This window comes from Triplophysa dalaica, chromosome 4 (assembly GCF_015846415.1).
Source record: "Triplophysa dalaica isolate WHDGS20190420 chromosome 4, ASM1584641v1, whole genome shotgun sequence".
NCBI classification, from domain to species: Eukaryota; Metazoa; Chordata; class Actinopteri; order Cypriniformes; family Nemacheilidae; genus Triplophysa; species Triplophysa dalaica.
Window position 1 is genome coordinate 13619807 of NC_079545.1, and position 22830 is coordinate 13642636.

General features: G+C 38.5%; 1 protein-coding gene across 2 annotated transcripts in view; it reads left to right on the plus strand.

Moving 5' to 3' along the window:
* The window catches only part of sema4c (sema domain, immunoglobulin domain (Ig), transmembrane domain (TM) and short cytoplasmic domain, (semaphorin) 4C), a 45710-nt gene that overhangs the window by 12168 nt on the left and 10712 nt on the right, over nt 1-22830 (plus strand). For both annotated transcript variants that reach the window (XR_008906505.1, XM_056746185.1), the window contains exons 2-5: nt 14159-14366; nt 22139-22293; nt 22552-22614; nt 22710-22808. Coding sequence is in view for 1 of the 2 variants with exons in the window: in XM_056746185.1 (XP_056602163.1) it covers nt 14264-14366; nt 22139-22293; nt 22552-22614; nt 22710-22808 (420 nt within the window). In the remaining variant the exon portion in view is untranslated. The remainder of the gene's footprint in view (nt 1-14158; nt 14367-22138; nt 22294-22551; nt 22615-22709; nt 22809-22830) is intronic.

A 22830-nucleotide genomic window follows, 5' to 3' on the forward strand; every position in this document is an offset into this window, starting at 1 on the left:
GGACAATCTGTACGAGAACACTTCATTTTGTTACCAGAGGACATAATAATTGTTTGGTGGGGGCAGAGTCCTGAATCCAGGGCCTGTTTTTATCAGTGGGCATCTCCAAATACGAGATTTGTTTCGGTTTTTACTTTTTATGAGGAAAATTGTCGGATAAATCTCCCACAGCCCTGGGGTTTGTTGTGAAAAGGCTCGCATTGGAGCCAGAGCTTTACTTTGAGATCCGCTTCTATAAACACAACACTGTATACTGTACACGCGTACCAGTAAAACCATCCAAAATCTCTCTACTCACTCTCATATGCCACATATGCTTTGACTTTCTTTATAATATATCATCTTCAGCTTATAAACACTATAATATAAACACTTGTTTAGTTCGAACAGTTTGATTAAAACACACACACACACACACTAAAAGCCTAAATTACAAAAAGATGCACCAAACACTGTGTACCGCTAGACTTATTAAACATAAACACACTTTAACTCATACTGGATGAACTATCTTGCATATGGGTGGTTAACAAAATATTCTTCACATGTGTCCTATAGCAAAAATGTAGAAAAAATACTGTTTATAATATCTGATTTTAAATTATCATCTATATTTAAAAGATAAAATAGCTTAAGAGAGATTTATCTTCATTGTTAGTTTTTTTCTCCGAAGGAGATAAAGTGTGTACGAAACAATTTGTAGAGCATTTTGTCTATTTAGGGCTACTGTAGAAACAACATTGTGAATTCTACGTGAGTGGACCTTTGATGTATTTCTAAGGTAATAAAAACATAACGCTTCATTATCTAAGGTCTTTATACACCTATGAAGAGAAATTTCACATTGGACCTTTAAACTTAAAAATAACAGGATTTTTATAATTTAATATTTTCAACAGCTGGTGCATGAAGTTATCGTTATGGCAACCGAGCTGAATTAAAATGAACATCTTAGCAAATTTCTGTAGGTTAAACAAATGTTTTGGGAACCAAAAATTGATTAAGACCCAAAGGTGCCATCTAAGAGAACATTGACAGTAGTAGATTTGAACTCAATGAGCGTAACAAATAAAAGCAGACATTTCTGGTTAATTGAAAGTACATCACGATCATCTGGTATACACACATGAAACTCGAAATGCCTTCAAAATCAGTCTCCTTGAAATCCACTTTAATTCATTTTATGATGAGAAATGCCTTTTGCCTCCAAGGGCATGGCACTTTTAAAAGGTGGTGCATGAATAAAACTAACTTAGCACTGAAGATTCTCTTGACTGAATCTCAACCGGCATCTCAGAAAGAGCTTCCGCCCCCTCACTGTCTAGTCAAAGTGTGTGTGTAAGCTAATCCACGCTGGCCCTGTTTGCGGGTTGCTAATTTCTTGCCAGGCCCGGCAGCAGGTGGAGGGTATTTCATGGTTCTTTCCCCACACGCTGGCACAGTAAAAGAAATAACAAAAGCAACCCACAGCGTTTACATAGATGAGCTTATATCGGCTCAAAACACTCCGCAGCCCCACTCGACTGTATGAACTTAAAATTCATATTAGTCACAACCACCGTTTCTTTCTTTTTCTTTTTACTATTTTTAAAGAGAGAGGGTGAGGGTCAGCTTGCCAGCGAGCTAATTTAAAGCGAAGGTCGCTCATCATGACCTCATGAATAATTCGGTTCTAGAAGGTTCAAAGGTCGACGCAAGAGTGCAGTCACTCAACAAAGACGGCACAGACGCCGGCCGCCACTCCTGCCTCGCTGACCCACAATGGCGCTCTTATGTGGGACAGACTTTTATGACCTTACGACTGACCTTGTGCAGATGGACCCAGTAAAAAGTGAAGGACACAATAACTAGTGATCAATATTGAGGCTTCTACAAACACGCTAGGACTCATAGATGTTATATTACGTACTAAATGATTATACTCCAGAGACTCGTGCAGTCAGCGCCAGATCAAGACTTTTGCAATTACCAAATCGTGTGCAGCCCAGTGGTTAAAAAGCCTTCAAGGGGCGTACCGTGAAGTACCACCATTGTGTTTTCCAAAAATGCACTTAATCACAGTCGGTTCCAGACCAAGGCTCTTGCACTTAGCACTGATCTAAGACCCATGTCTCAACAAAACCATAGCTGACACACCTGACCTCAGATAAGGAGCAAACGCAGTCAGCACTAAACCAAGACTCGTACACAACACTCAGCGCTGATCTGGAGCCGGTTTTCCAGCAAAACCCAATGCAAAACCACTGGGTTTCAGATAAGCATCAGAAGGCCTACTCTGCAGTGTCTCCCTCCGCTCTGTGCGGCACTGATTAGCGCTAGCGACGTCAGCTAATGAATCACCCGTATTATTCCTCTGTCACGCTCGATTTCTGGGCGTAATAAAAGGATGTTTTAATTTAGCTCTGACTGCTCTCTCTGTGATTTAGCATGTGTGAAAAGGTGGTCAGATTGGAGTGAATTTATTCACGGCCGAGGCTTTATACGACGCCGCTGTTTTAGAAACTCATCCACAGTGGCCTATAGTCGATTTTCTATTAAACGAAAGATTTTAAATAGCGTGCCAGGCTGCACATGTCTAATTCATGAGAGGGAAGAGCGATTGTGAGTGACATGGAAATCGCCTCTGTGTGTGCTTCTAACTTGCTTCTGGCTTTACATCGGGGGGTATAGGAATGTAAAACATTTATAAAAGTTGGATAAATGTTGTAGACTCTCCTTTTGAGGAGGTCATTGAGACGAAATGTTGTTCATCAGTATTTTCTTTACAGTTGCGATAAACTGTCTGGACAATCATTGTTTTTTTTATTTTTTTTTAAGTATAACTACATTCATTTGTAGTAGAATAGGATTAAAGTAATAGTTCCTTTAAAGATGAAAATTCTGTCATCCTTAACTCAACCGATTATGTCAATCCAAAGCTATGACTTTCTTTCCTCTGCTAAACACATATTTGAAAGAACGCTGGTGTAGACTTACATTATACAAAGCACCAAGACATTTCTCAAAATGTCTTTTTTTGTCTTCCACAGAAGAATGAAGTTTTGAATAACGTGAGGGAGAATAAATTACGGATTTTTACGGATTTGGATGACCTGACTATTTAGAAAAATCCACATTGAGGACAATAACAAACACAACACATGCCACTAAACATTGTGTTCGTATGTGGGTTTGTGTGCATGTGTGTACGTGTATTTATTTTCCGTACAATATGACGTCTTCTTCCTTCTAGTCGTGTGTTCGTTGTCGATGTGACCTAGATTGTTCCAAACGTATTGTAAAGCTTTTTTTTAATAAGTGTGGAAGTTCAACTTGAGTCGGAGAGAGTCTCAGTGAGGGGTTAAACACTTTTACAGACGGGCTAACATAAACACAATAGCTCTCCCAGATGGCCTATGCTTCTAATTAAGGCCTAAATTGAGTTTGCAGGTCATTTGATTCAAGTAATCTGGTTCGAGATATTCGCAGAAGTAAATTTTTTGCGTGTGGGTGAACAAGTCTTGCCATTTGCCTCGTGATTTGGCATGTATCACTATATCTTTTAATCAATCATAAGGTTAAAGGTTTACTAACTGTTCAGAAACTTAATCTCTTTAAACTTCCCCTCCTGTCTTATTCAATACCCATCTGACTCTCTCTCTCTCTCTCTCTCTCTCTCTCTCTCTCATGCATCTCATTTTTCATGCGCTATATTCTCATCATGATATGGATTCATGCATGCATTATACGCGCCTTTGACGTGGCATGACAGCTTTTCATGAGAGCGTATCTCTAACTACACTCTCTCTCTCTCCCTTTCATGTGGATTTGCTTCCATCTCAGAGAGAAAGAGAGATCATACTCTAGAGAGGGACATTAACCTGATTGAAAGCTCCCACCCCTTACCCCCGGGCGTGCCGTGACCTTCAGTCACTTGTCTGTGTGTGTATCTACACCCCCACAGGAACGTTGGTGAAAAAAGGTCCTCTGGTACTTATAGTGAAAAGCAGAAGATTGAGAGAGGAGACTGAGGGAAGGAATGGTTTTGCAGTCGGTACCCAGGAGAACAGAGGGGATCAGGACAGTGTCAGTATATTTAATATGAAACTGAGATTCAGCCATGCAAAATATTGCCTGACATTCAAACTTCATAAACTTTTCCACATTCACATACGTATTCCTTTTTAACTCTGTTCTGAATTCTTGTGGGCTACCTACCTTTTCAAGGCAGTGCTGTTTGAATCCTCCAGAATGCCTTGCAACAAGCTTGATAATAAATGCTAACACTACAATAAGGTGCTGTTTGTTAAGAATTAGTAAATGCATTAGCTAACATGAACTAACAATGAACGATACTTCTACAGCATTTATTCATATTAATCCATGTTCATTTCAGCATTTCCTAATACATTATTAAAATCAAACGTTGTCACTGTTAACATTAGTCAATGTCCCATGAACAAAAATGAATAATGAATGAAAAATGAACATGAATAAATGTATTGACATGAACTAACATTGACACGGATTAATAAATGCTGAAAATAAAATTGTTCATTGTTAACTAATGTTGGGTATTTCGCGGCTCGTTGGAATGCTTGATTCTGATTGGCCAGTCGCAACATTTGCAGGTTCGTTATTCCCAGATAACAACCTCTCAAAACTAATAACACATTTGTGACATTTAAATGTAGTTTATTACCTTAAAACCGAAAGTAAAAGTGAGCCAATAAAATATTTCAAATTGACATTTCATGTCCATTTTTTCTCATGTGGCAAGTAGCCGTGTAATAAGCAGGATAATGCACCATCAGCCGGCTGTTATTGTGAAATAAGTCCCTTCGGTGGGATACAAAACCCTTCGCGTCAGGTCCTGATCACACTGTCGGGGATTATTTCAACGAAAACAACATGCTGCCTGTTCATTATCCCTTACCTAATGCATTTACTAATGTCTAATAATAGCACCTTATTGTAAAGTGTCACCGAAATATTAAATATAGATTTCATTCCCTATCAAAAGGTTATTATATAAATTAAAAATGATTAAAATACTGTTTTGGCAAATTTGTGCATTACAGGGATAGTTCACAAACGAAGATATTTTGTTGAATGTTGGTTATTGAACAACGGCGGTCTCCATTGACTTGCATTGGTTTTATGTCCATACAATATAAGTGAATGGGTACCGCTATTGTTCGATAACCAAAGTTCTTCAAAATATCTACTTTTGTGTTCTATTGAAAAAAGTTTGGAATGACAAGAGGGCGACTAAATGGTGGGTTGGGTGAACTACCACTTTAAAAGCATTGTGTCATTAGCTTAACAACAGGCATTATACTCAATTTTTTGTCAAATCTCCTGTGTATTTTATTGAAGACATGCTATTGAAACTAATCACATATGGGGTTTTATTTCACATTTTTACACCGTTATTCTGACCATCCATCTTTATTAAATCAGAATAACCAAATCACCAGGTTAACATTTTTCATTGAACTTCTCTTCTATACCAAAGGTAGTGCTATAGCAACACTGCATTACGACTTAGAAACCAGAGAAATTTTCAGCTAAATGAAAATCATTATAAAAAAACTTAACAAGATGTTCTTTGCTTCAACTGAAAGAACAAATTGTGAAGCAAAAAGTGAGTGAGTGTTCTTAAAAGGGAGGGGTCACAAATGAGACGAAAATTACAGGTATTGAGAAGCTAGTCAAAAAGAAAATGTGATTTATTCCGGAGAAAGCTTTCTCTCGCCTGATCAGAACACAGCAATGAAGCAAATAGGTCTGCGGGGTGAGAAAGATGGAGGTGGAGGGAAAGAGAGATAGTGGGATGATTTGGGTAATATTGGGGTAGTGGGGTGTGCGAGAGAAATCAAACACAAATTATTGTCGCGCGAGGCAATTGTCGCAATAGAATAAGCATTTGCTTAAATTGAAGACATCAGACTTTGCAAATTGTCTTAGATAACAGTGTCACGAAAACAAGGCGAGTCATTTGTGTTTCTGGAGTAAAAAAGAGTAAAAAAAATAATCTCCTCTCTCTCTTTCTTTCTGCTTATCTCGCTTTATCTCAGAGCCTCTCATTTGGCTGCAGGAAGTGAATGGAAAGGCATGTCTGGCCATTGGTTGCTGATCGTAAATAGCTTTAGGTCGTCTCACATGCTGGGAAGGAGAAGAAAGACGATAAAAGGGTGGAGGAAAGAAGAAAGGAAATAGAAAGATAAAGTGGGAACTCTAATGTGGGCTGGGCAGAGACAGAGTAGGAAGAGAAGACAAGAAACTAAAACTACAGAAGAACAGAAGTCATAGAGGGAGCCGATAACTGCGTCCGCATATCAATGACACCAAAGACATGCATTTCAAACATGCCAACCCTGCAGACGCTCGGAGACAAACTCAAAATAGATGCATTTCGAAACAGATGCCGCTCAGCGAAATACAAGGAAAACAAAACCAGCAGGGGAAAAAAGGAATAAATAAATTTGTCCCGACATGAAATGCGACAACAGATACTCGCAAATCAGCATAAATGCATGCCAGCGTTCCCAGAGACGAACACGCTTGATGTTGATTAAACCCGATCCGGCCTCCTTCCGTCATTGAGATCCTTCCTGTTTACATTAGACGAACCAACACCAGATCTTTCATTGATCTCTCTTATCGTCTACTAAAACGCTCTCTTTCTCTCTTCCTCTCTCTCTTTACATATTGAACAGTGTGTCAAGTAGAGCGAAGGTGTCAGTTTCACATCGTACGGCATCTCTAGACAATTACTGAAGGGCACTGCATGACTCCCTATTAACTCAGCTAACAGGCAATACTAAAGGGCCGCTGAGGTGGATTGTGGTCCTACTGCCTTCTCGCTCTACCTTCACTTATTCTAACCAAATGAGATGGATGTCAATGAATGGAGGATACAAATAGCCTCTCCACCTCTGGCCTCAGGACCTCTGGCTGACAGGAAAAGCAAGGCAGAGAAAGAGAGAGACGGGGAAAAAGTATGGGCTACAGGACAATTAACCCCCCTGAGGGAGCACAGCGGGCAGCGCACTTCCAGCCTATTAGCATATAAAAGTGCTAAACCTGAGTGAGACACAGCTACAGGAGGCGGTTACTCACATTATAAACATCAGTATTTTTATTTGCATTAAATGGTCTGTCTTTTTATGATCTTTCTTTCGTGCATACTAACACAGTGAAATATGTTATTTACCAGAGTATGCTTAGCTTTTGCCTCTCTATCGCCATCTCTGTTTGAAACATAAAACTGCAGTTCACGCATCTTCAACTGGATTCAAGTCAAATGTCAAATAGCTCAATTTAAAAATCATTATTATTAGCTTATTATTGTGAGTGCACTGTGTTATATGTTTTATACTTTATATGATTCAGCTTACACTGACAAAAGTGATCTACACAAACAAATTGTAAATTGCAATGACAATCCATTAGAATACAGAATAAAAATATAATAACACCAAAAATAAATGTAACTCTATAATTCAAAGTTATGTTTGTAATTTTTTTAACTAAAAACATTGAAAATAAAGGGTGTATAAATGTATTTTTATGTACTTGCTCAGTAAGTAATTTATGTTTATTTTTAGCTTCAGTAGAAATTGAATATTTTTATATTCCTGCTCAATAAGTATTTTTTATTTTTAACAACTAATTGAATAAATAAAAAAGTAAATGAATGTACTGTTATGTACTTGCTCAATACTTATTTTTTAACTTAACAAATAAACAGTAAATAAATGTTCATGAATGTGCTCCTTATTTTTGGTAAAATGTATGGATTGCAGTTTTAAAAGAACAGCCATGTAGCCTTTGTATTTCTCAATTCAATAATTATTGCTTCAGGTTTTTATGTAATAACTCAACTGTCAGAAACAAAATAAATAAATAATGCAGTCTTTCTGTTTTTCCTCATTACATTTTGGCGCAGATTTTACCTGTCATATTTCATGGGATTGTATTGTGATCTCAAATGCAGTGATGTAGAATCTGTGCGTGTTGGTGTGTGCATAGAAACGTCATGTCACTACACAATAGAAAGATTGAATGCAAGCGTCTCCCTGTAAAATATTGTACTTACAGCAAAATACAGAATATTCATCCTAGGCTCTCAGCCAGCTCCGCAAACATGCTACGGCTCTTTGCTAAAACGATTATGCGCTCCAGCAGTCATTGGTAAAATCATAAAAGCAGAACACAACCGTAATCGTTATTGCATAATGTTGAATCCGATCCTGTCGCATAAAGCTATTAACTGTGCTGATTTTCGGTGTCTTTAAAAGAATTGAACGGCCAACACATCTCTCTTAAAGGCCCCTACGGGACCAAATGCCCTGAATGTCGTTCCTTTGCATTGTCTGCTAATTGCTTTGTTACTGTCGACGTGCTGCAGCGCACTTAAATCCTTCTCACGTGCGGTGTGGAATCAAGTTATATCTCGAGCTGAGCAGGGGATGCACGTGAAACCAGCCAGATAACAAGGGGATGCGGTTGTCATTAATGAGGCTGATTGAATTGGGAACACATGCAGCATTAATGATGGGTCAGATAGGGTATCCCAGCATCCTCTGCTCCAGGGGACTTGAGGCAGAGAGAGGGAACATGTGACTGTTGCAGAACTCTCTCTCACAGTCTCCCGAGAACAAACACACGTTCACTCATCAGCATCCACTTAAACCTGATCATTAAAATGGGAACAAGGTCAGAGATGGACCGCATCTGAACAGAGAGGAAGAGAAAAGAGAAATGTGCAATGTAAATGAGATTTTTTTTTAAAACATGACTATGAAATGAATGATAGTTTTGTATAATGACCACTAAACAGTATACTGACCACTGTTCTAGTTTCACATCTCTCATGTTGCTATGTGGGTTGCTTTATTCTCATAAAGTTTCACCTCTTATCTACATATCATGTCTGTTGATTTAATTATTTCAGTAATGAGCTATACAAACTACAGTCAGCCATGCATGATGGCAAAATATACCCGCTCAGATTTATATTAATCACCCTTTTAGAGTTTCCAGTAGAAAAGAAATATCATCTGTTTAATGACTAACCAATAGAGCATTGAGATTAAATAGAGAAAGAATGGGACACTGGGTTAATATCCCATGTGTCTCCTCTAGAATTTCTCAAGAGATCAATCTGTCTCAAGTATCCCAAGATCCGAAAGTCTGGAATTATACATTTCTTAATAAAACCAATTTCTTAGCAAATTCTCCTAAGATTGATGTATCTAAGCTGTGCGATCCACCTGTATTTTTTTAAATATCGTTTTACTCTTTCCGTATGTCAAACACCAAATGGACATGAACTTTTGTTATGTCACATAGTCTTTTTATAATGTTATTAATGGCGAGTAAACTAATAATCTGCAACTGTTTTACTGATTTTATGTTTGATGATCAATTGAGTATTCTATGTCATGTTGTTGTATTTTGACGTGTAAAGTCAGCTCCTGAGCTTGGCCAGGACACACCTGTAAAAGAGAACGTCAGTGAGTCCTGGTAAAATATTGGACAAATAAACTTGAGCTGTGTCCAAAATCGCATCCTACGTTTTTTGCATACGGACATACTATTTATGAATCAAACTGATTCTTGCCTACTATATAGTATGAAAGTAGGCGATTTCAGACACATGGATTCTTGATACCTAAAGTACCAGTCGAAGCCAAGAGTCGATACCAAGATGTAAAACTCTGGTGCTATTCGGGAAATAACGTGGCCGCCATTTTGGGGTGAAAATGCTGGATAACTGACATGGTTTCTAGCGAGCCAAGGCTTTTTTTCATCATGTATTATCATAATTTGGGTTGAATTTCAGCTCTAATGTTTTTATTTTTTAACAAAGCAGCTGATATTACCATCGCAATTTCTAAAGGCAGAGTCTCTTTCAACCCAAACACAGGGTGCTGGTGTTACAATGGAACGTTCTATTGAATTTCACCTCTTGGTATCTATACTCTTTTCTTCATTACTCTCATCCATTTCAAAATATCTTTAAACACATTTTTTGATTTCTAATGAAAGAAATTCATATGTTGCCACAATTATATTTCAGACTTTTAAGCACACAATTCTTAAGATCATAAGAAAGAAGTGTTTTCAAACTTTGACTGGCACTGTATATAAAATGAATGAATGCTACAAACTCTTAACTATTTTACTGCAGGTTATGTTGTGGTCATTTCTGGCTGACTGTATGTTATCCTGTACATAGTTTGAATAAAAACTAACAGTAATATGTACAGTAGATAACTGTAAATGAAGTAAGAAGAAAAAGGTGCATCTTTACACTTCATTACCTTCCTCTTTTTTCTCTTTCTCTCTTGGCTTTTGGTTTGAACTTGAAATGCAGATGTTTTGCTCAGACTGAAGGCCATGATATGACAGGAAGGAGGTTTTTTCCCGGTGAGCAGGAAGTGGGATGCGTCTGTAACCACCTACAAGCCTGCAGCTGATCAAACTCCTTTTCATTATCAGACTTTCATCTCCTCTCGTTCACCAATGAAACAGCTCACGGCTTGTCGTTGTCCGAGAACAGACACGCACACACATCATTCAACTCTGTTGAGCTGTCTGCCTCCCACTCTTTCACGCAGTTTTGATTCCAACATCATCAGTCACACTTACAGCATGCATGCAGTCTGACCAAAAACGACGTTCACACTTTCTTTCACCGAAAAACACATCAGATAACACATGCATGTCGGTTGCAGGCGCTGTCAAACACAAAGACGACCAATCAGCATAACCAAAGGCTCTCCGAATCCAAAGTATTTATAAAAGTCTGAGATGCTCTATAAGTACCTTTACAAATATGGCATTCTTTCCAAAAGCCTGAGATTCTTTGGAAGCCCAACAACAAGTGGGGTTTAGTGCAGGACTGAGACCTTGAGAGGGTTTGTGCTGCCTGATACCGCAGGCCAGTTGGTGAGGCACCTACTGCCCCACTTCCGCAGCTATAAAAGATCACTGCCTGCTACTCTAGGGGGTTGGAAGCACACTGCCATGTTATGACTGTGTGGTCTAATTTTATACAAAAATAAACAGATCATATGTTGAAGGCAGTATCGTTTAGCAGTATGTAGTGTACATTGCAATGAAGCTGAGCTGTTGAGTGGTCACTTTCTTGAACTGTCGACGAGGTACAAAGATAGTGGCAGGATGTTGGGAAATTTCCTTCCCGTTCCTACGGCCAGTGACACGCGATGGGATTTTGTTTAATATTCAATAATGGAGGGAGCGCTGGAAGAAGCGAGGAAAAATCTTGAGCTTGACACTGGAAACGCATGTTTATGTTAAGGGGTGGAGACATCCTCTTTTCCATCTTTTGTATGTTCAGGCTTTAACTTCACAGCCCGCATTCATCCGTCATGAACTCACCATTGCCCTTGACATCTGCCGTCTCATGGGGGTCAACGGGCCGTAGTTTAGATGAGGAACACAGGGCTCAGACATTTGTTCCAGAGAAGACCTTATTATTGACAGGAAGACAAGAGGAAGTAAACGCGAGTGGGCAATAGATTGAAAGGACACAGGAAACGCTTTAGACTCACAAAGCTGGTCATCACTCAACCTTTGCCCTTTTTCCGGACATTTATTAAAAACGCAGGAAAACCCAGTTGAGTGTTTTCTTTAGGGAGGAGTTCATTGCAAAACTCTGTGTAAACATCTGTCACACGGATTACTTACTTGGGCAAAAGGATGACAATAGGTTACTCGGTTGTCCATTCTTTTAATATCAGGTTTTTAATTCTGTTTGATTTGTTGCGATATCTGACCTTGGAACACAAAACCAGTCATAAGTAGCATGGGTATATTGGTAGCAATAGCCAACAATACATTGTATGGGTCAAGAGGATCGATTTTTCTTTATGCCAAAAAGCATTAGGATATAAAGTAAAGATCATGAAGACATTTTGTAAATTTCCTACCGTAAATATATCAAAACTTAACTTTTGTGTTTGAATGCAGAAAAAATTACGAAAACACGCCACAAACATCGCTCACCACTGACCGCTCTTTGGAAATTACCCCCTCAAGTTTGGTTACTATGTAAAGCTTAGAATTTTAGCTCTCGGGTTTGGGTTCTTCTCTCCACAGCATCATTACAGTGGGTGGCCAAAAGAGAGTGTTATACACAAATTTAAAGACGATTTTCACTATTTTTAGTTTTTTTTGCACCCTTAGATTTCAGATTTTCAAATAGTTGAAAATGTGGGGGGGAAATTAACCCTTATGTGTGTTAATATGTCAGCAAATATTGCATTTAAGTTATCACATCCAAACGGCAAAACAATATAAATAATTATTTATTGAAATGTAAAAATTTTGGCTCATTCCAATGTGCAAGCTTGCTGAGAATATTCCACCTGATTTGCACGTGATAAGCAGTTTTTCTACTCACTGCTTCTGGTGGCTTCAGGGTTGTTTTTCAGAGACCGAGCACAGGGTCTTTGAGGCCCCTCTGCTCTGTTGCTGTTAAAGCTCGATCTATAATCCCTCCACAGTTCAGGCATGATCATATGAAGCTCTCACAGCTCACAGCCAGAACTCGTTCAGTGAGGGGCACTGGACGGCTTTCTGGAGATAAAGAGATTACAGTCAGGACTGCAATAGCTAATTGATCAAACCAAAAGCATTTTGGGTTTTTGTTTTATAATGTGGAAAGCTATGTGCAATATGTTTAGTATATGTAAAATGTAATGTATTGCATACAGTAAAGTAATGTTTAAACTAAGGCACATAGGCGTATTAATTTTGTATTTATAAAAACACATACATAAATGCATATATTTACGAAAAATATTCAAATAATAAACATTTATATATAATTTAAATGATTGGTAAACATAAATAAATACATTTCTTAATATGTGTACAGGTACAAGTGTTTATAAAACACAAACTTTTACTATTACTCAAAGGTTCTTGCAAGAATTAGGAAACTATAAAGCTATAATATTGTAGGTAGATAAATCTAATACTAAAATATGTGTAAAAAAAGGTTCAAATCTTTTCCTAAGGACAATAAAAACAAACAAAAAATGTCTCTGCGGTTCTGATAGTTTATGCATAAGGGGTTAATACTAAAAATATATATTTTAAATTAAAAACAGGAAATCTGCTCAATCAGTTAATCTAACAAATAAGACACAATTCTCAAATCTCATGTACTTGTTGCACTCGTCTGAGTTAAACTTAGTCTCTCCTCACAATTTAGATATAAGCAGCATCACATCGATCAAATAAAAAAGTGGCACGCAAGAGGAGATTCGACTCATCGAATTGCTATATTGCAGCCCCTCTATTACGACCCGATCCATTTGAAGCAAATCGCCACAATCTCTCACTTGTTATCTCGCACGCTTTCGGTCTCTCTCTTTTTCATGCTAATGAAAAAAGAAAAACAGAAATCAATGGCGGTGAGATTGCTCCAGTACGGTCCGCTTCTCCATTCAATGATGGTGAGAGGTCGCCCCTCCAAACTTGCTTATCGCCCCTAACATTTAAATTCGCACAACCTTTCGGGCTGAATGATAGAACACATTGGAGGGATAGAGTGGTTTTATTTTGTTATCTATCGCCACTAAACAGTATTTGACATTTGACGAACATTTAAAAGTCAATGGGTTTGCTCTCAAATCAGCAAATATTATCAAGGCCCTAATTTCCCTTTTTAATGGAGAGAAACAGGTGTGACTTGATGATTAGAATAAATGTGTGAAAATGGCAAATGCTGAACAGACAGGACCGCTACAGTTTTTTTCCCACTCTTTCCTCGCTTCAGGCATCATCACACAACGCAACCTCCAATTATAATTACAAACACATCTCTTGTTGTCCACGGCTGTCAAAAACAGGCCTTTCTCCATACGTGACATGTTTTTCATAAACGGCCAGGCGTCGTGTTGATGCTGCGCCGCTTTGACAAGCATCCGCGATTTAGCTGGTGGTCTGCCAAAATGCATTTATTGTGGTACCTTTTGTGACAGTGTACAGTCTGTCATTAAATTGTCGCCACTGCGTTTGTCTCTCCATGAACAGTTCCAGCTCCGCTGGGATCGTAACAGGGAGGCTCTGGGGAGGTGGAGTCCATCTCATATTCACTTTTTTATGTTTTGTTATTTTGTTTATCTCTCTACAGGAGCCACCGAGTACATCTGGATCCTCCGCACCGCATCGTCCAATCAGGATTCACGGTTCTCATCCAATCAGCATCTGCGGAGTAAAATAAAAGAGGATTGGAGAAATGGGCTGTGCCAAAGTCTTTCTCGTGATGTTTATAATTGGGTTTGAAAAGGGGATTTGCCTCAACTGGAACCCCGTCCCACGCAAGACCGTTAAATATAATGGTGAGTATCTAATGACCATATAGAAAGGCGTTCCTCCCAACGGTGACTGCACAGCACGTGAGCCCACTGTTCTGTGTCCCTTTTCCCACACTCTTTTTAAGGCACTCCTTCCTCCTTTATTCCTCTATTTCATTATTCTCTTCTTAATTCCACCCCTCCCTTCATTCTTCATGCAGATTTAAGGATAAGAGGACTGATTTTTGCTTTGAATTTCATGGAAATATCACATTACCACAGGATTTTATAGGTATAACAGAAAAGTGATTGCGACTCTATTCATTTCCATTTTGTATCGGCTCCATTTGTCCTGCTCACTCTTTCTCACACTGTTTTCATATCGCTGCTCCACTTCTCCTTTCCTGTTTCAAACCCAAATCGCAGATGATAATCAACCAAACAGTTAAAGTAAACATTTACTAGTAGGCATAATTTTATATGTACCCACATAAACAGATAATATCTGCAGGAGTAGAGAGGGCTGGAACACACAGTTTTAAAAACCGAACAGAAGCAACATGAAAACATTGCAAGTTTTCTGGCTTTTAGTCCATGTGTGTTAGCTTTCACTTATGCAGAAAAATATATGTTTTCCTGTATGTTAATGGTCAATATATTAATTCTTTAAAAATGCATTTAGAATGGTACATTGTTTATATATCACAGTATATTGAAAATGCATTTGAATTGGAATTGTCGCTTTTCCTATATTGAAAAAAATAAGCACTAGTATAGTTTATGTTTGCAAGGGAGCAGAATTAAATTTCAGCAGATACAAGCTCTCCCTTTCAGAAACATCAAATATATAATGACTGTCAGTTTCTCAAATAAAAGAATCTCACTAAAGTGTTTTCAAATGCGCTGCTTTGTAGAATGCGTTGAGGTCATTTCCGCTGAAACAGGAAGTTAAGGCCAGACATATTAAATGGCTGCTACCTTTTTTAAAATAGCCAATAGCATTAAGTTTTCTTACCAGCCTGGAATCCAATGAAAAGCTTCAGAATGATGTCATAAACATTTGAACAAATACATAATATTATAATATTAAATAATATATAATATTAGTGGACGTGGACATTTTGAATGTTTCTGTCCTCTAAGTACGAATTTTGGCTTTGTTTTGTGCAAAAGTTCAAAGAAGGGCTGTCAAACGATTAATCCTGTGCAGAAGAATACGTTATGTTTACATAAAATCTGTGTACTATGCATATTATTTGTATTTATAAACACATGAATATATTCAAACATTAGATATAATTTCAATTATTGATAAATATAAATAAATACATCTTAGTATTTCCTAAATATATACATACTTTACATATGTATGTTTTTGTGTTTATAAATACAAAGTTAATATGTCATTGCTCCGTGTGCATATGCCCCATTGACAACCCTAGTCAAACATGTTCGTACTAAAAGGCATAAAACTTTTGATTTTATTTGGACTCTAAAACCAACTATTTCTGACTAGCAGTACCTAGTAGCAAATCATTTTCACATCTGTGATATAAAAGGAATACTATTGGCTATTAAAAATACTTGTTATATGTCCCGACCCAACTTCCTGTTTCAGTAAATGTGTCAACAAAGCCAGCAAAAAAACGTAAATACTGTAGACTAGAAATGGCCATAGATAGTAAGAACAAGAGAAAGAGACATAAAAAGTCTAGAAAGAAAAGTAAAGCGGGTGTTAAACTACTGTTTCAGGTCATGTGTGACTTTGTACAGGCCCTAAGCTACACAAACAGCGGTACTGTGCACACATGCGCTTTTGGGCGAGGATGAAAGACAGAAAAACAGCCAAAGCGTCGGAGTGCACTTTAATGTTTATGTGTGTGCGTACAGAGTGCTTACACTGGCAGTCTGAGGGATTTAGAGCTCCAGTAGCGTACCAGTGTGTGTGTGGGTTGGAGGTGGGGAGTTGAGTTGGATCGCAGCAGAGATAATATTTACCCTCTACTTTCCACACCCCCACCACCTGATGACTCCGCCTCCACAATTATCCCCGACTTAAAGACGCTGGGGACATGTAAAAAAACGCAAACACGTGTCTCTCTCTATTTCTTGAAATTAAGTGTCTTTTTGTTTCCACTCCGTCTCTTCATATATCATCAAAGAGCCACGAGTCATTGCGGCGAGCATTAAACTGTTGTTTTCACCCTTGTAGTGGGCCGCCCTCCCGCTCGCTCTGTGGCCCACTAAAAACAGCTTTGAGAGTTCAAAGTGGAGTCAGAGGCCCCGCCCTTTCTGCGCTCCACCCCGTAGCTTTCCACAGCCTGGACCGGACTAGCTCCGCAACAGGCAGCCTAGCAAAGCATCATAACGTAGCCAGAGAAAGAGAGAAGAGAGCAAGTCTGACGGAAAATTAAAAGCGAATCGGACCAGAGGAAACACCCGCTGACTTAGAGGAATAGCATGAACGCACGACGTCCAGCGCTGAGGATGGCAAAGCTACAGAGAGACAGAAAGAGAGAAAGACTGCCTGGCCAGCAAATCTCTCTACCCTCCAATTACTGTAATGACGGCCTATACTGCAAGGGACGTGCCCACGGTGCGTGTGTGTGTGTTTATGTAAGAGAAAAGAGTTCTTTCCAATCGCCTATCAGCGCAGAACCCCTCCCCACACACAGATAACACGGATATAAACAGACTATCTGTGATTTATACTCTAAAGCAGATGTCCTCTCCTGTGCTCGCAGGTCTCATCGTCTGTAAAACGCTTTATTTTTTCATTCAATAAATCTGTCTCCCCTATCATTCATAGACCTGTACGTTCCAGAAGGAGGTTGTTTGTTAAAGGGGACAGAAAAAAAGAAAGTCTTTCTATTTTTTGTACGCCTTCCACTTTCATGAAAAGGTCACGCTCGGTACAAGCTGTGAGCTCAATTCTAGACTGCAGCCTCACCCCCGTACACTGTCAAAGTCAAACGCCAGCCTATTTTCAAAAATCTTTCTCACGTCTCTCCCATCTATTGCCATTCTGTCTTTTTCACTTTCTCTTTTTCCTTTCTCTGTTAGTTCACCTCATTCGCTCTTTGTGTTGGCCCAGAGGAAGTTTACTCAGCTTAGGAGACTTAAAATCAATTTACAAATGTCACAATTTACAATCTCTGCATTTTAAAGTAAAATTCAACCAATAATTTACTTTTACTTACCCTCATATCATTGCAAACTCGACTTTAGTTTTATATGACACGCCAAAGAAGAAAAAAAAAAATATATATATATAAATAAATGTGAGTAGGCACTCATCTATACAATGCAAGTGGATGTTGTACAGCCTGTCAATCTATTAACACACACCAGCAACAACACGAAAAAATACAATTAAAACATCATTAAGGTCTTCTATATGACAGCTTTTTTAAAGCAAAGACTGAAATCTCATTATTCACTGATAAATATGATTGACAGCCATTGTACGCGTTTGCTTTAATAATATGGAAATAGCAGTTTGACGTTCTTCTATAAATAACAACATTTGTGTTCCACAGAAAGCAAGTCATTTTAAAAGATGGGAATAAGAATTTAATATTTATTTAATAGCCCTTTCTGCTCTGCAAGATTAATCAATATGCATTCAAAGAAAACATTGTTATTCGTAATTTAACCTTACATAACTTAACAGTTTTTACATTTCAGCTTTTCATTTAGTCAGATTTCTTAAAAACTTAAAAAACACTTTTCACGCCCCTTTCCAGTGAAACGTGTACACGCACTAACAACTCATTTGCCATCCACCATCAAAGTAGAAATGTTCACGATGTGGGTGATGTTTTCGCTGTTGGTCCTTGACCAAAGTCTTGTTGTTAGCGCACTTTTTCTGCATGTGTTGTGTAGTTTGCGTGCTGGTACAACAAGAAGATGGATGACAAGAAACCTTGTTGTGTAGTTTAAGAGCCAAAGCAATTCAAGTAGTCTCACGGTCCCGTAGTGTCAGCTCAGCTTAAGGTGACCAGACATCACCACAGTCCCAGTTTTTGGTGTTCTGTCCCCGTTTTACTCCACGTCCAAAACAACCAGAAAATACACCGAAAAAGGCAGACCGACATATCCTGCAGAGTATCAGAGCAACCATGCAGTGATTATTTACACCAGCGGGGAGGCTGTAAGCTACACTTATTACTTGGTCGCGCGTCTCTTAGCGATGAAGAATGTACTACGAAGCATGAGAAAGCACCATCAAATTATTATCAAATATCAAAAGACTAGAGTCACGGTACTAACTACTCATGTTAAATTAAATAAAACTGTCTGTATGTGTTATATAACAGGGTCATGCCAGAGAGCAGGATTGTTTTACACGAAATGTTAAACTTTACCATTAAGTTCTGTCATCACAGCACAGAATTCCCACCACTGATCTAACGTTAGTGATTACCACACATACTTTGGTGAAAGTACGCATCAATATAAACAAAAAATATATATTTATCCAAGCGATAGCAATTAAATCGACAACCATAACATACTCGCAGAAAGGACATCTGGGCTAAAAATTTGCCCTAAATGCAAATAAAAAGCTTAATGTAAAAGTCCATTTTCAATATAACAACATAAACAACATATGTTGTTTAACAAAAAATAGATTTGTCATATTTTTGTAGTGTTATTGAATTTTGTGTTAATGCATGCAATACTGTTTTAAACATTTTCTATGGTTACTATTGACTATTATTCCATAGAGTTTTGGTCAACTTTATTCAAACCAGTAATGGTCAGTTTGATCTGCAAACAATATTATACTATTGTAATTAACTTATTTTATAATTTAATAACATAAATTATTATGTACAACAAAAAAGACAAAAATGTTTGTCCTTTTTATGAATTGATTGATTATAACAAATGAGTATTTAAAATGAGTATTTAATAACAAAAATATTTAACTAGGAAATGTCCCTGGTTACCATAAAAAAAATCTGATCACCTTAATGTTGACATACTATAAAGGTGTAAAGCAATAGCTTATTTTGGAATGATTTAATGACGAATGTTTAAACTTGCATCGAATAATATGCGCCCTGGTGTCAAAACCAGGAATAATGTCATTTTGAGATGTAAGTGCTGAGATCTCTTTTGTAGGTATTTTTTTGTCCGGAGAACAAAACAACATGTCTCCATTTGCCCTCCATTTAATCTATATCGTTGCTGTTTAAGGTCACATAGATTGTGTGTATTAAAAACATTGAGATTTTCTCAAATCCATGTGTTTCTGTCATTATGCTTACAGTTGAACCACACCTCTCTCTCTCTCTCCCACATCTTCGTGGTGTTTTTTGAGTTTTCCTGCCTGTTGTTGTGGTAATCTGCTCTGACCATTTCCTGTTCTGAGCTGCGTTCTCCTCTCTTCCCATCATAATGCAGTGCAGGACCACTCCTTCATCTAAACTACTGCAATTACAGTACTTCCCTTCACCCCACAACTCACTCTCTCACTCTCGCCCCCTCTCTTACGCTTAACAGCACGCCGCATGTGTCTCCCTAAACACACCACCTGCTTGTTTCTTAATGTATTTTTCTCTTCTTCATCTTTCATTTCGCCTTGTGTTTGTGTATCACCCTCACACATCGAATCTGGATCTTTGTCCTGGCGGTCGTGGGTGTGTTATATAGCCTGCATATGCGTGCGTGCGCACACTCGCTTGTCCTTTCTTTTCATAATTAGCGTGTGTGTTCATTCTCTGTTTCTAACTCAATTTTTTTGGTATCCATGTCACAGCTTCAAAGGACTTAAAATAGGTTTTTAATAGCAGACTGTGTATTTGGAGTGCTGTGGTTATGAGCTATAAGCAGGGTAAGACTGTATTTATAGAAAAGCAGCTTTTTAGGAGCAACAGAGGAACATCAGAGGGAAACAGCAGCCTTGAAAGTAGCCTAACTGGTTTCAGTTCTGCGGCTCGATTCCTTCAAACAGCGCTCACTCATCCATCGCCTTCTCGTTCAACCCAGCTCAACGTTTATGGGGGACAAAGACACACATACACAAGGTTCACCTCTGTTCCCATTAGATTGCTCACATCTGGATTCCATTCAAAGTGATATCTATTTTTAGCACATCTTTGCTCTGCCCTTTTTTGTCCATACACTCAGAGACCTCCTTTTTCTCCCATGTTGTTTGGTTTTTAGTGAACAACTTGTTTTTTTCAGCTTTATGTATTAATGTATTCGTGGTGTTGTCCCAGCAAAACCACTAAATTTACTCCAGCTAGATCACTAGAAGTGGCGAATCTGTCTTAAGTCATTATAATCATGAGCTGTGGAACTCTATCCAAGAAAACCTACGTGCAGTTTATTTAATTATTATGGTTAAAACTATCTCAAGGCACAGTTGTTTACTTGTTTACTAAGGCTTGTCCCGGGGCAATTTAATTAGCGTTTCTATGTACCTAGTTTGCATTGATATATTCTTATATATTTTTAAAAAAATCTATTCATTAGCATCTTTATGAAAAAACAGCACAGCTGCTCAACTGGTTATGTTTACATTTAGGCATTTAGTAGACGCTTTTATCCAAATCGACTTTCAGAGAAATTTTGAAAAAAGAAAACATCATGTTGTGTTTTGAATGCCGTCCCCTACTAAGGCTGCCTGATATTGAAGAGAAATGTGATTTATGACTTGCTAAATTATGCGATATACCATAATGCTGTAATATAGTAAAATCAATTTAAAATTGGAAAATTATAAAACCAACACATTTCGTTTCATATCCTTCCTTGAAAAAGGAAACATTGTTTTTTAAAGCAGTATATAAAAGAGATTCACAATGTTAAACAAACCATTGCCGTATGCATTTATCAGAATATGCACATTTCCCTATATACAGTATGAGATCCTGGGTATTACAAACAGCTTAACCAGACAAATTTCCTTGGTTTCCTTGGTCATAGCCGGAAAACATTGCAGTTCGGTCAGCGATACCCGTTTTGCTGGTCAATGGCAAAGGGAATTGTCAACTTTTGAATTATCAGTCCTCCAAACATACATCACAAGGTAAAGAACCACCACAGTTGAGTCTTCTGAACGCTGCCTCCATCTGGTCGGGATCCGTAATTGCGTCCTGCCTTGCTTTCTCTGCTCTCCGAATAATTATTTGATCTGACACTCTCCACTCAGCTCCACGCAAAGTTCACTGAACTCTCCGAGAGCTGAGAGGCATTTGAGTCATTACGCAGGTATTTAAAAGTGTGAGCATGTGTGTATCTGCGTGTTGCCTGTCACATCTTCCTGGCTGTTTGCAACCCAGCAGATGTTCTTCGGGCTCCCTGGGGGGAATCTGTTTCCCCTCTCCTCTTTGCTCATCCAGCCATCTTAGACTTTAACAAGCTGGCATTCTCCAGCTAATAACCACACACTCTCTTTGCTTCCCTTTTGCCAGACACCCTCACCACTCACAGCATCTCTCCAAGATGCATTCTCTCCTCTCTTGTTTTGGAGGGCTTGCTTGTCACCCTCTCTCCACTCCAAATCCATCTGCCGTGGTCGCAGTAAATCAGATCAGCATGTCCACACGATAGACCATCATCAAACCAGCATTATTCAGCACAAGATTCACATTAGGTCTAAATTCATATTTTTAACACGCCGCCAGCCAGTTTAAGCAAGGTTATGAGTATCAGTCGGAATTCATGCTTGTCTAAGTTGGCCTTCTCAGAAGAGATGTTGAGGAAAATGATAAATCTGTGAATTTCAGGCCTAAAAAGAAGTCATATCGGATCACGTCTGATAAACACTAATTGTTTTTTTCTCTTTCTCTCTCTCGGTTCAGATGTGCATGACAGTATGGCGAGGTTTCACACGGTCGGGGTTTGGAACTACACGATGTTGACCCTGGCAGAACACGAGAGGGTTTTGTATGTCGGAGCCAGAGAGCACATCTTCGCCCTGGACCCCAATGACATCAGCAGACAGCTCAGACCGCAGGTACCAAAAAAAATGTTAAACCCGTTTTTCATTACACAGTTTAAAAAAACAAACAGCTATCCTCGAATCATCAACCAAAGAGCGCATTAGCATTTATCATTCAAAAAAATCTACATTTAGGACTGACTCACTCTTTCAACGCTCAAGCCATTTGTAGCAAATTGCCGGTTGTGACAGTCAATAGAAAGTACAGATTTTCCATGCAGAGTGCTGTTTGCTCACAAAAGTCGCGTCTTTTTTTCTCTCTCTTTCTCTCAGATTGAGTGGTCCGCTCCTCAAGAAAAGAAGCGAGAATGTGAGGCGAAGGGGAAGAATAACCAGGTACTGCTTGATGTCGCATCATTTATGTTTTAACAGCTTTGCTTTGTGTGGCCCTCCTGAAATGTATTTGCTCTCTCTAACGTTTTCTCTCGCAGACCGAGTGCTTCAACTACATTCGCTTCCTGCAGAGCTACAACCACACTCACCTGTACACCTGCGGGACGTACGCTTTTCAACCCAAATGCACATACATTGTGAGTGTCCGATCAGATTTTT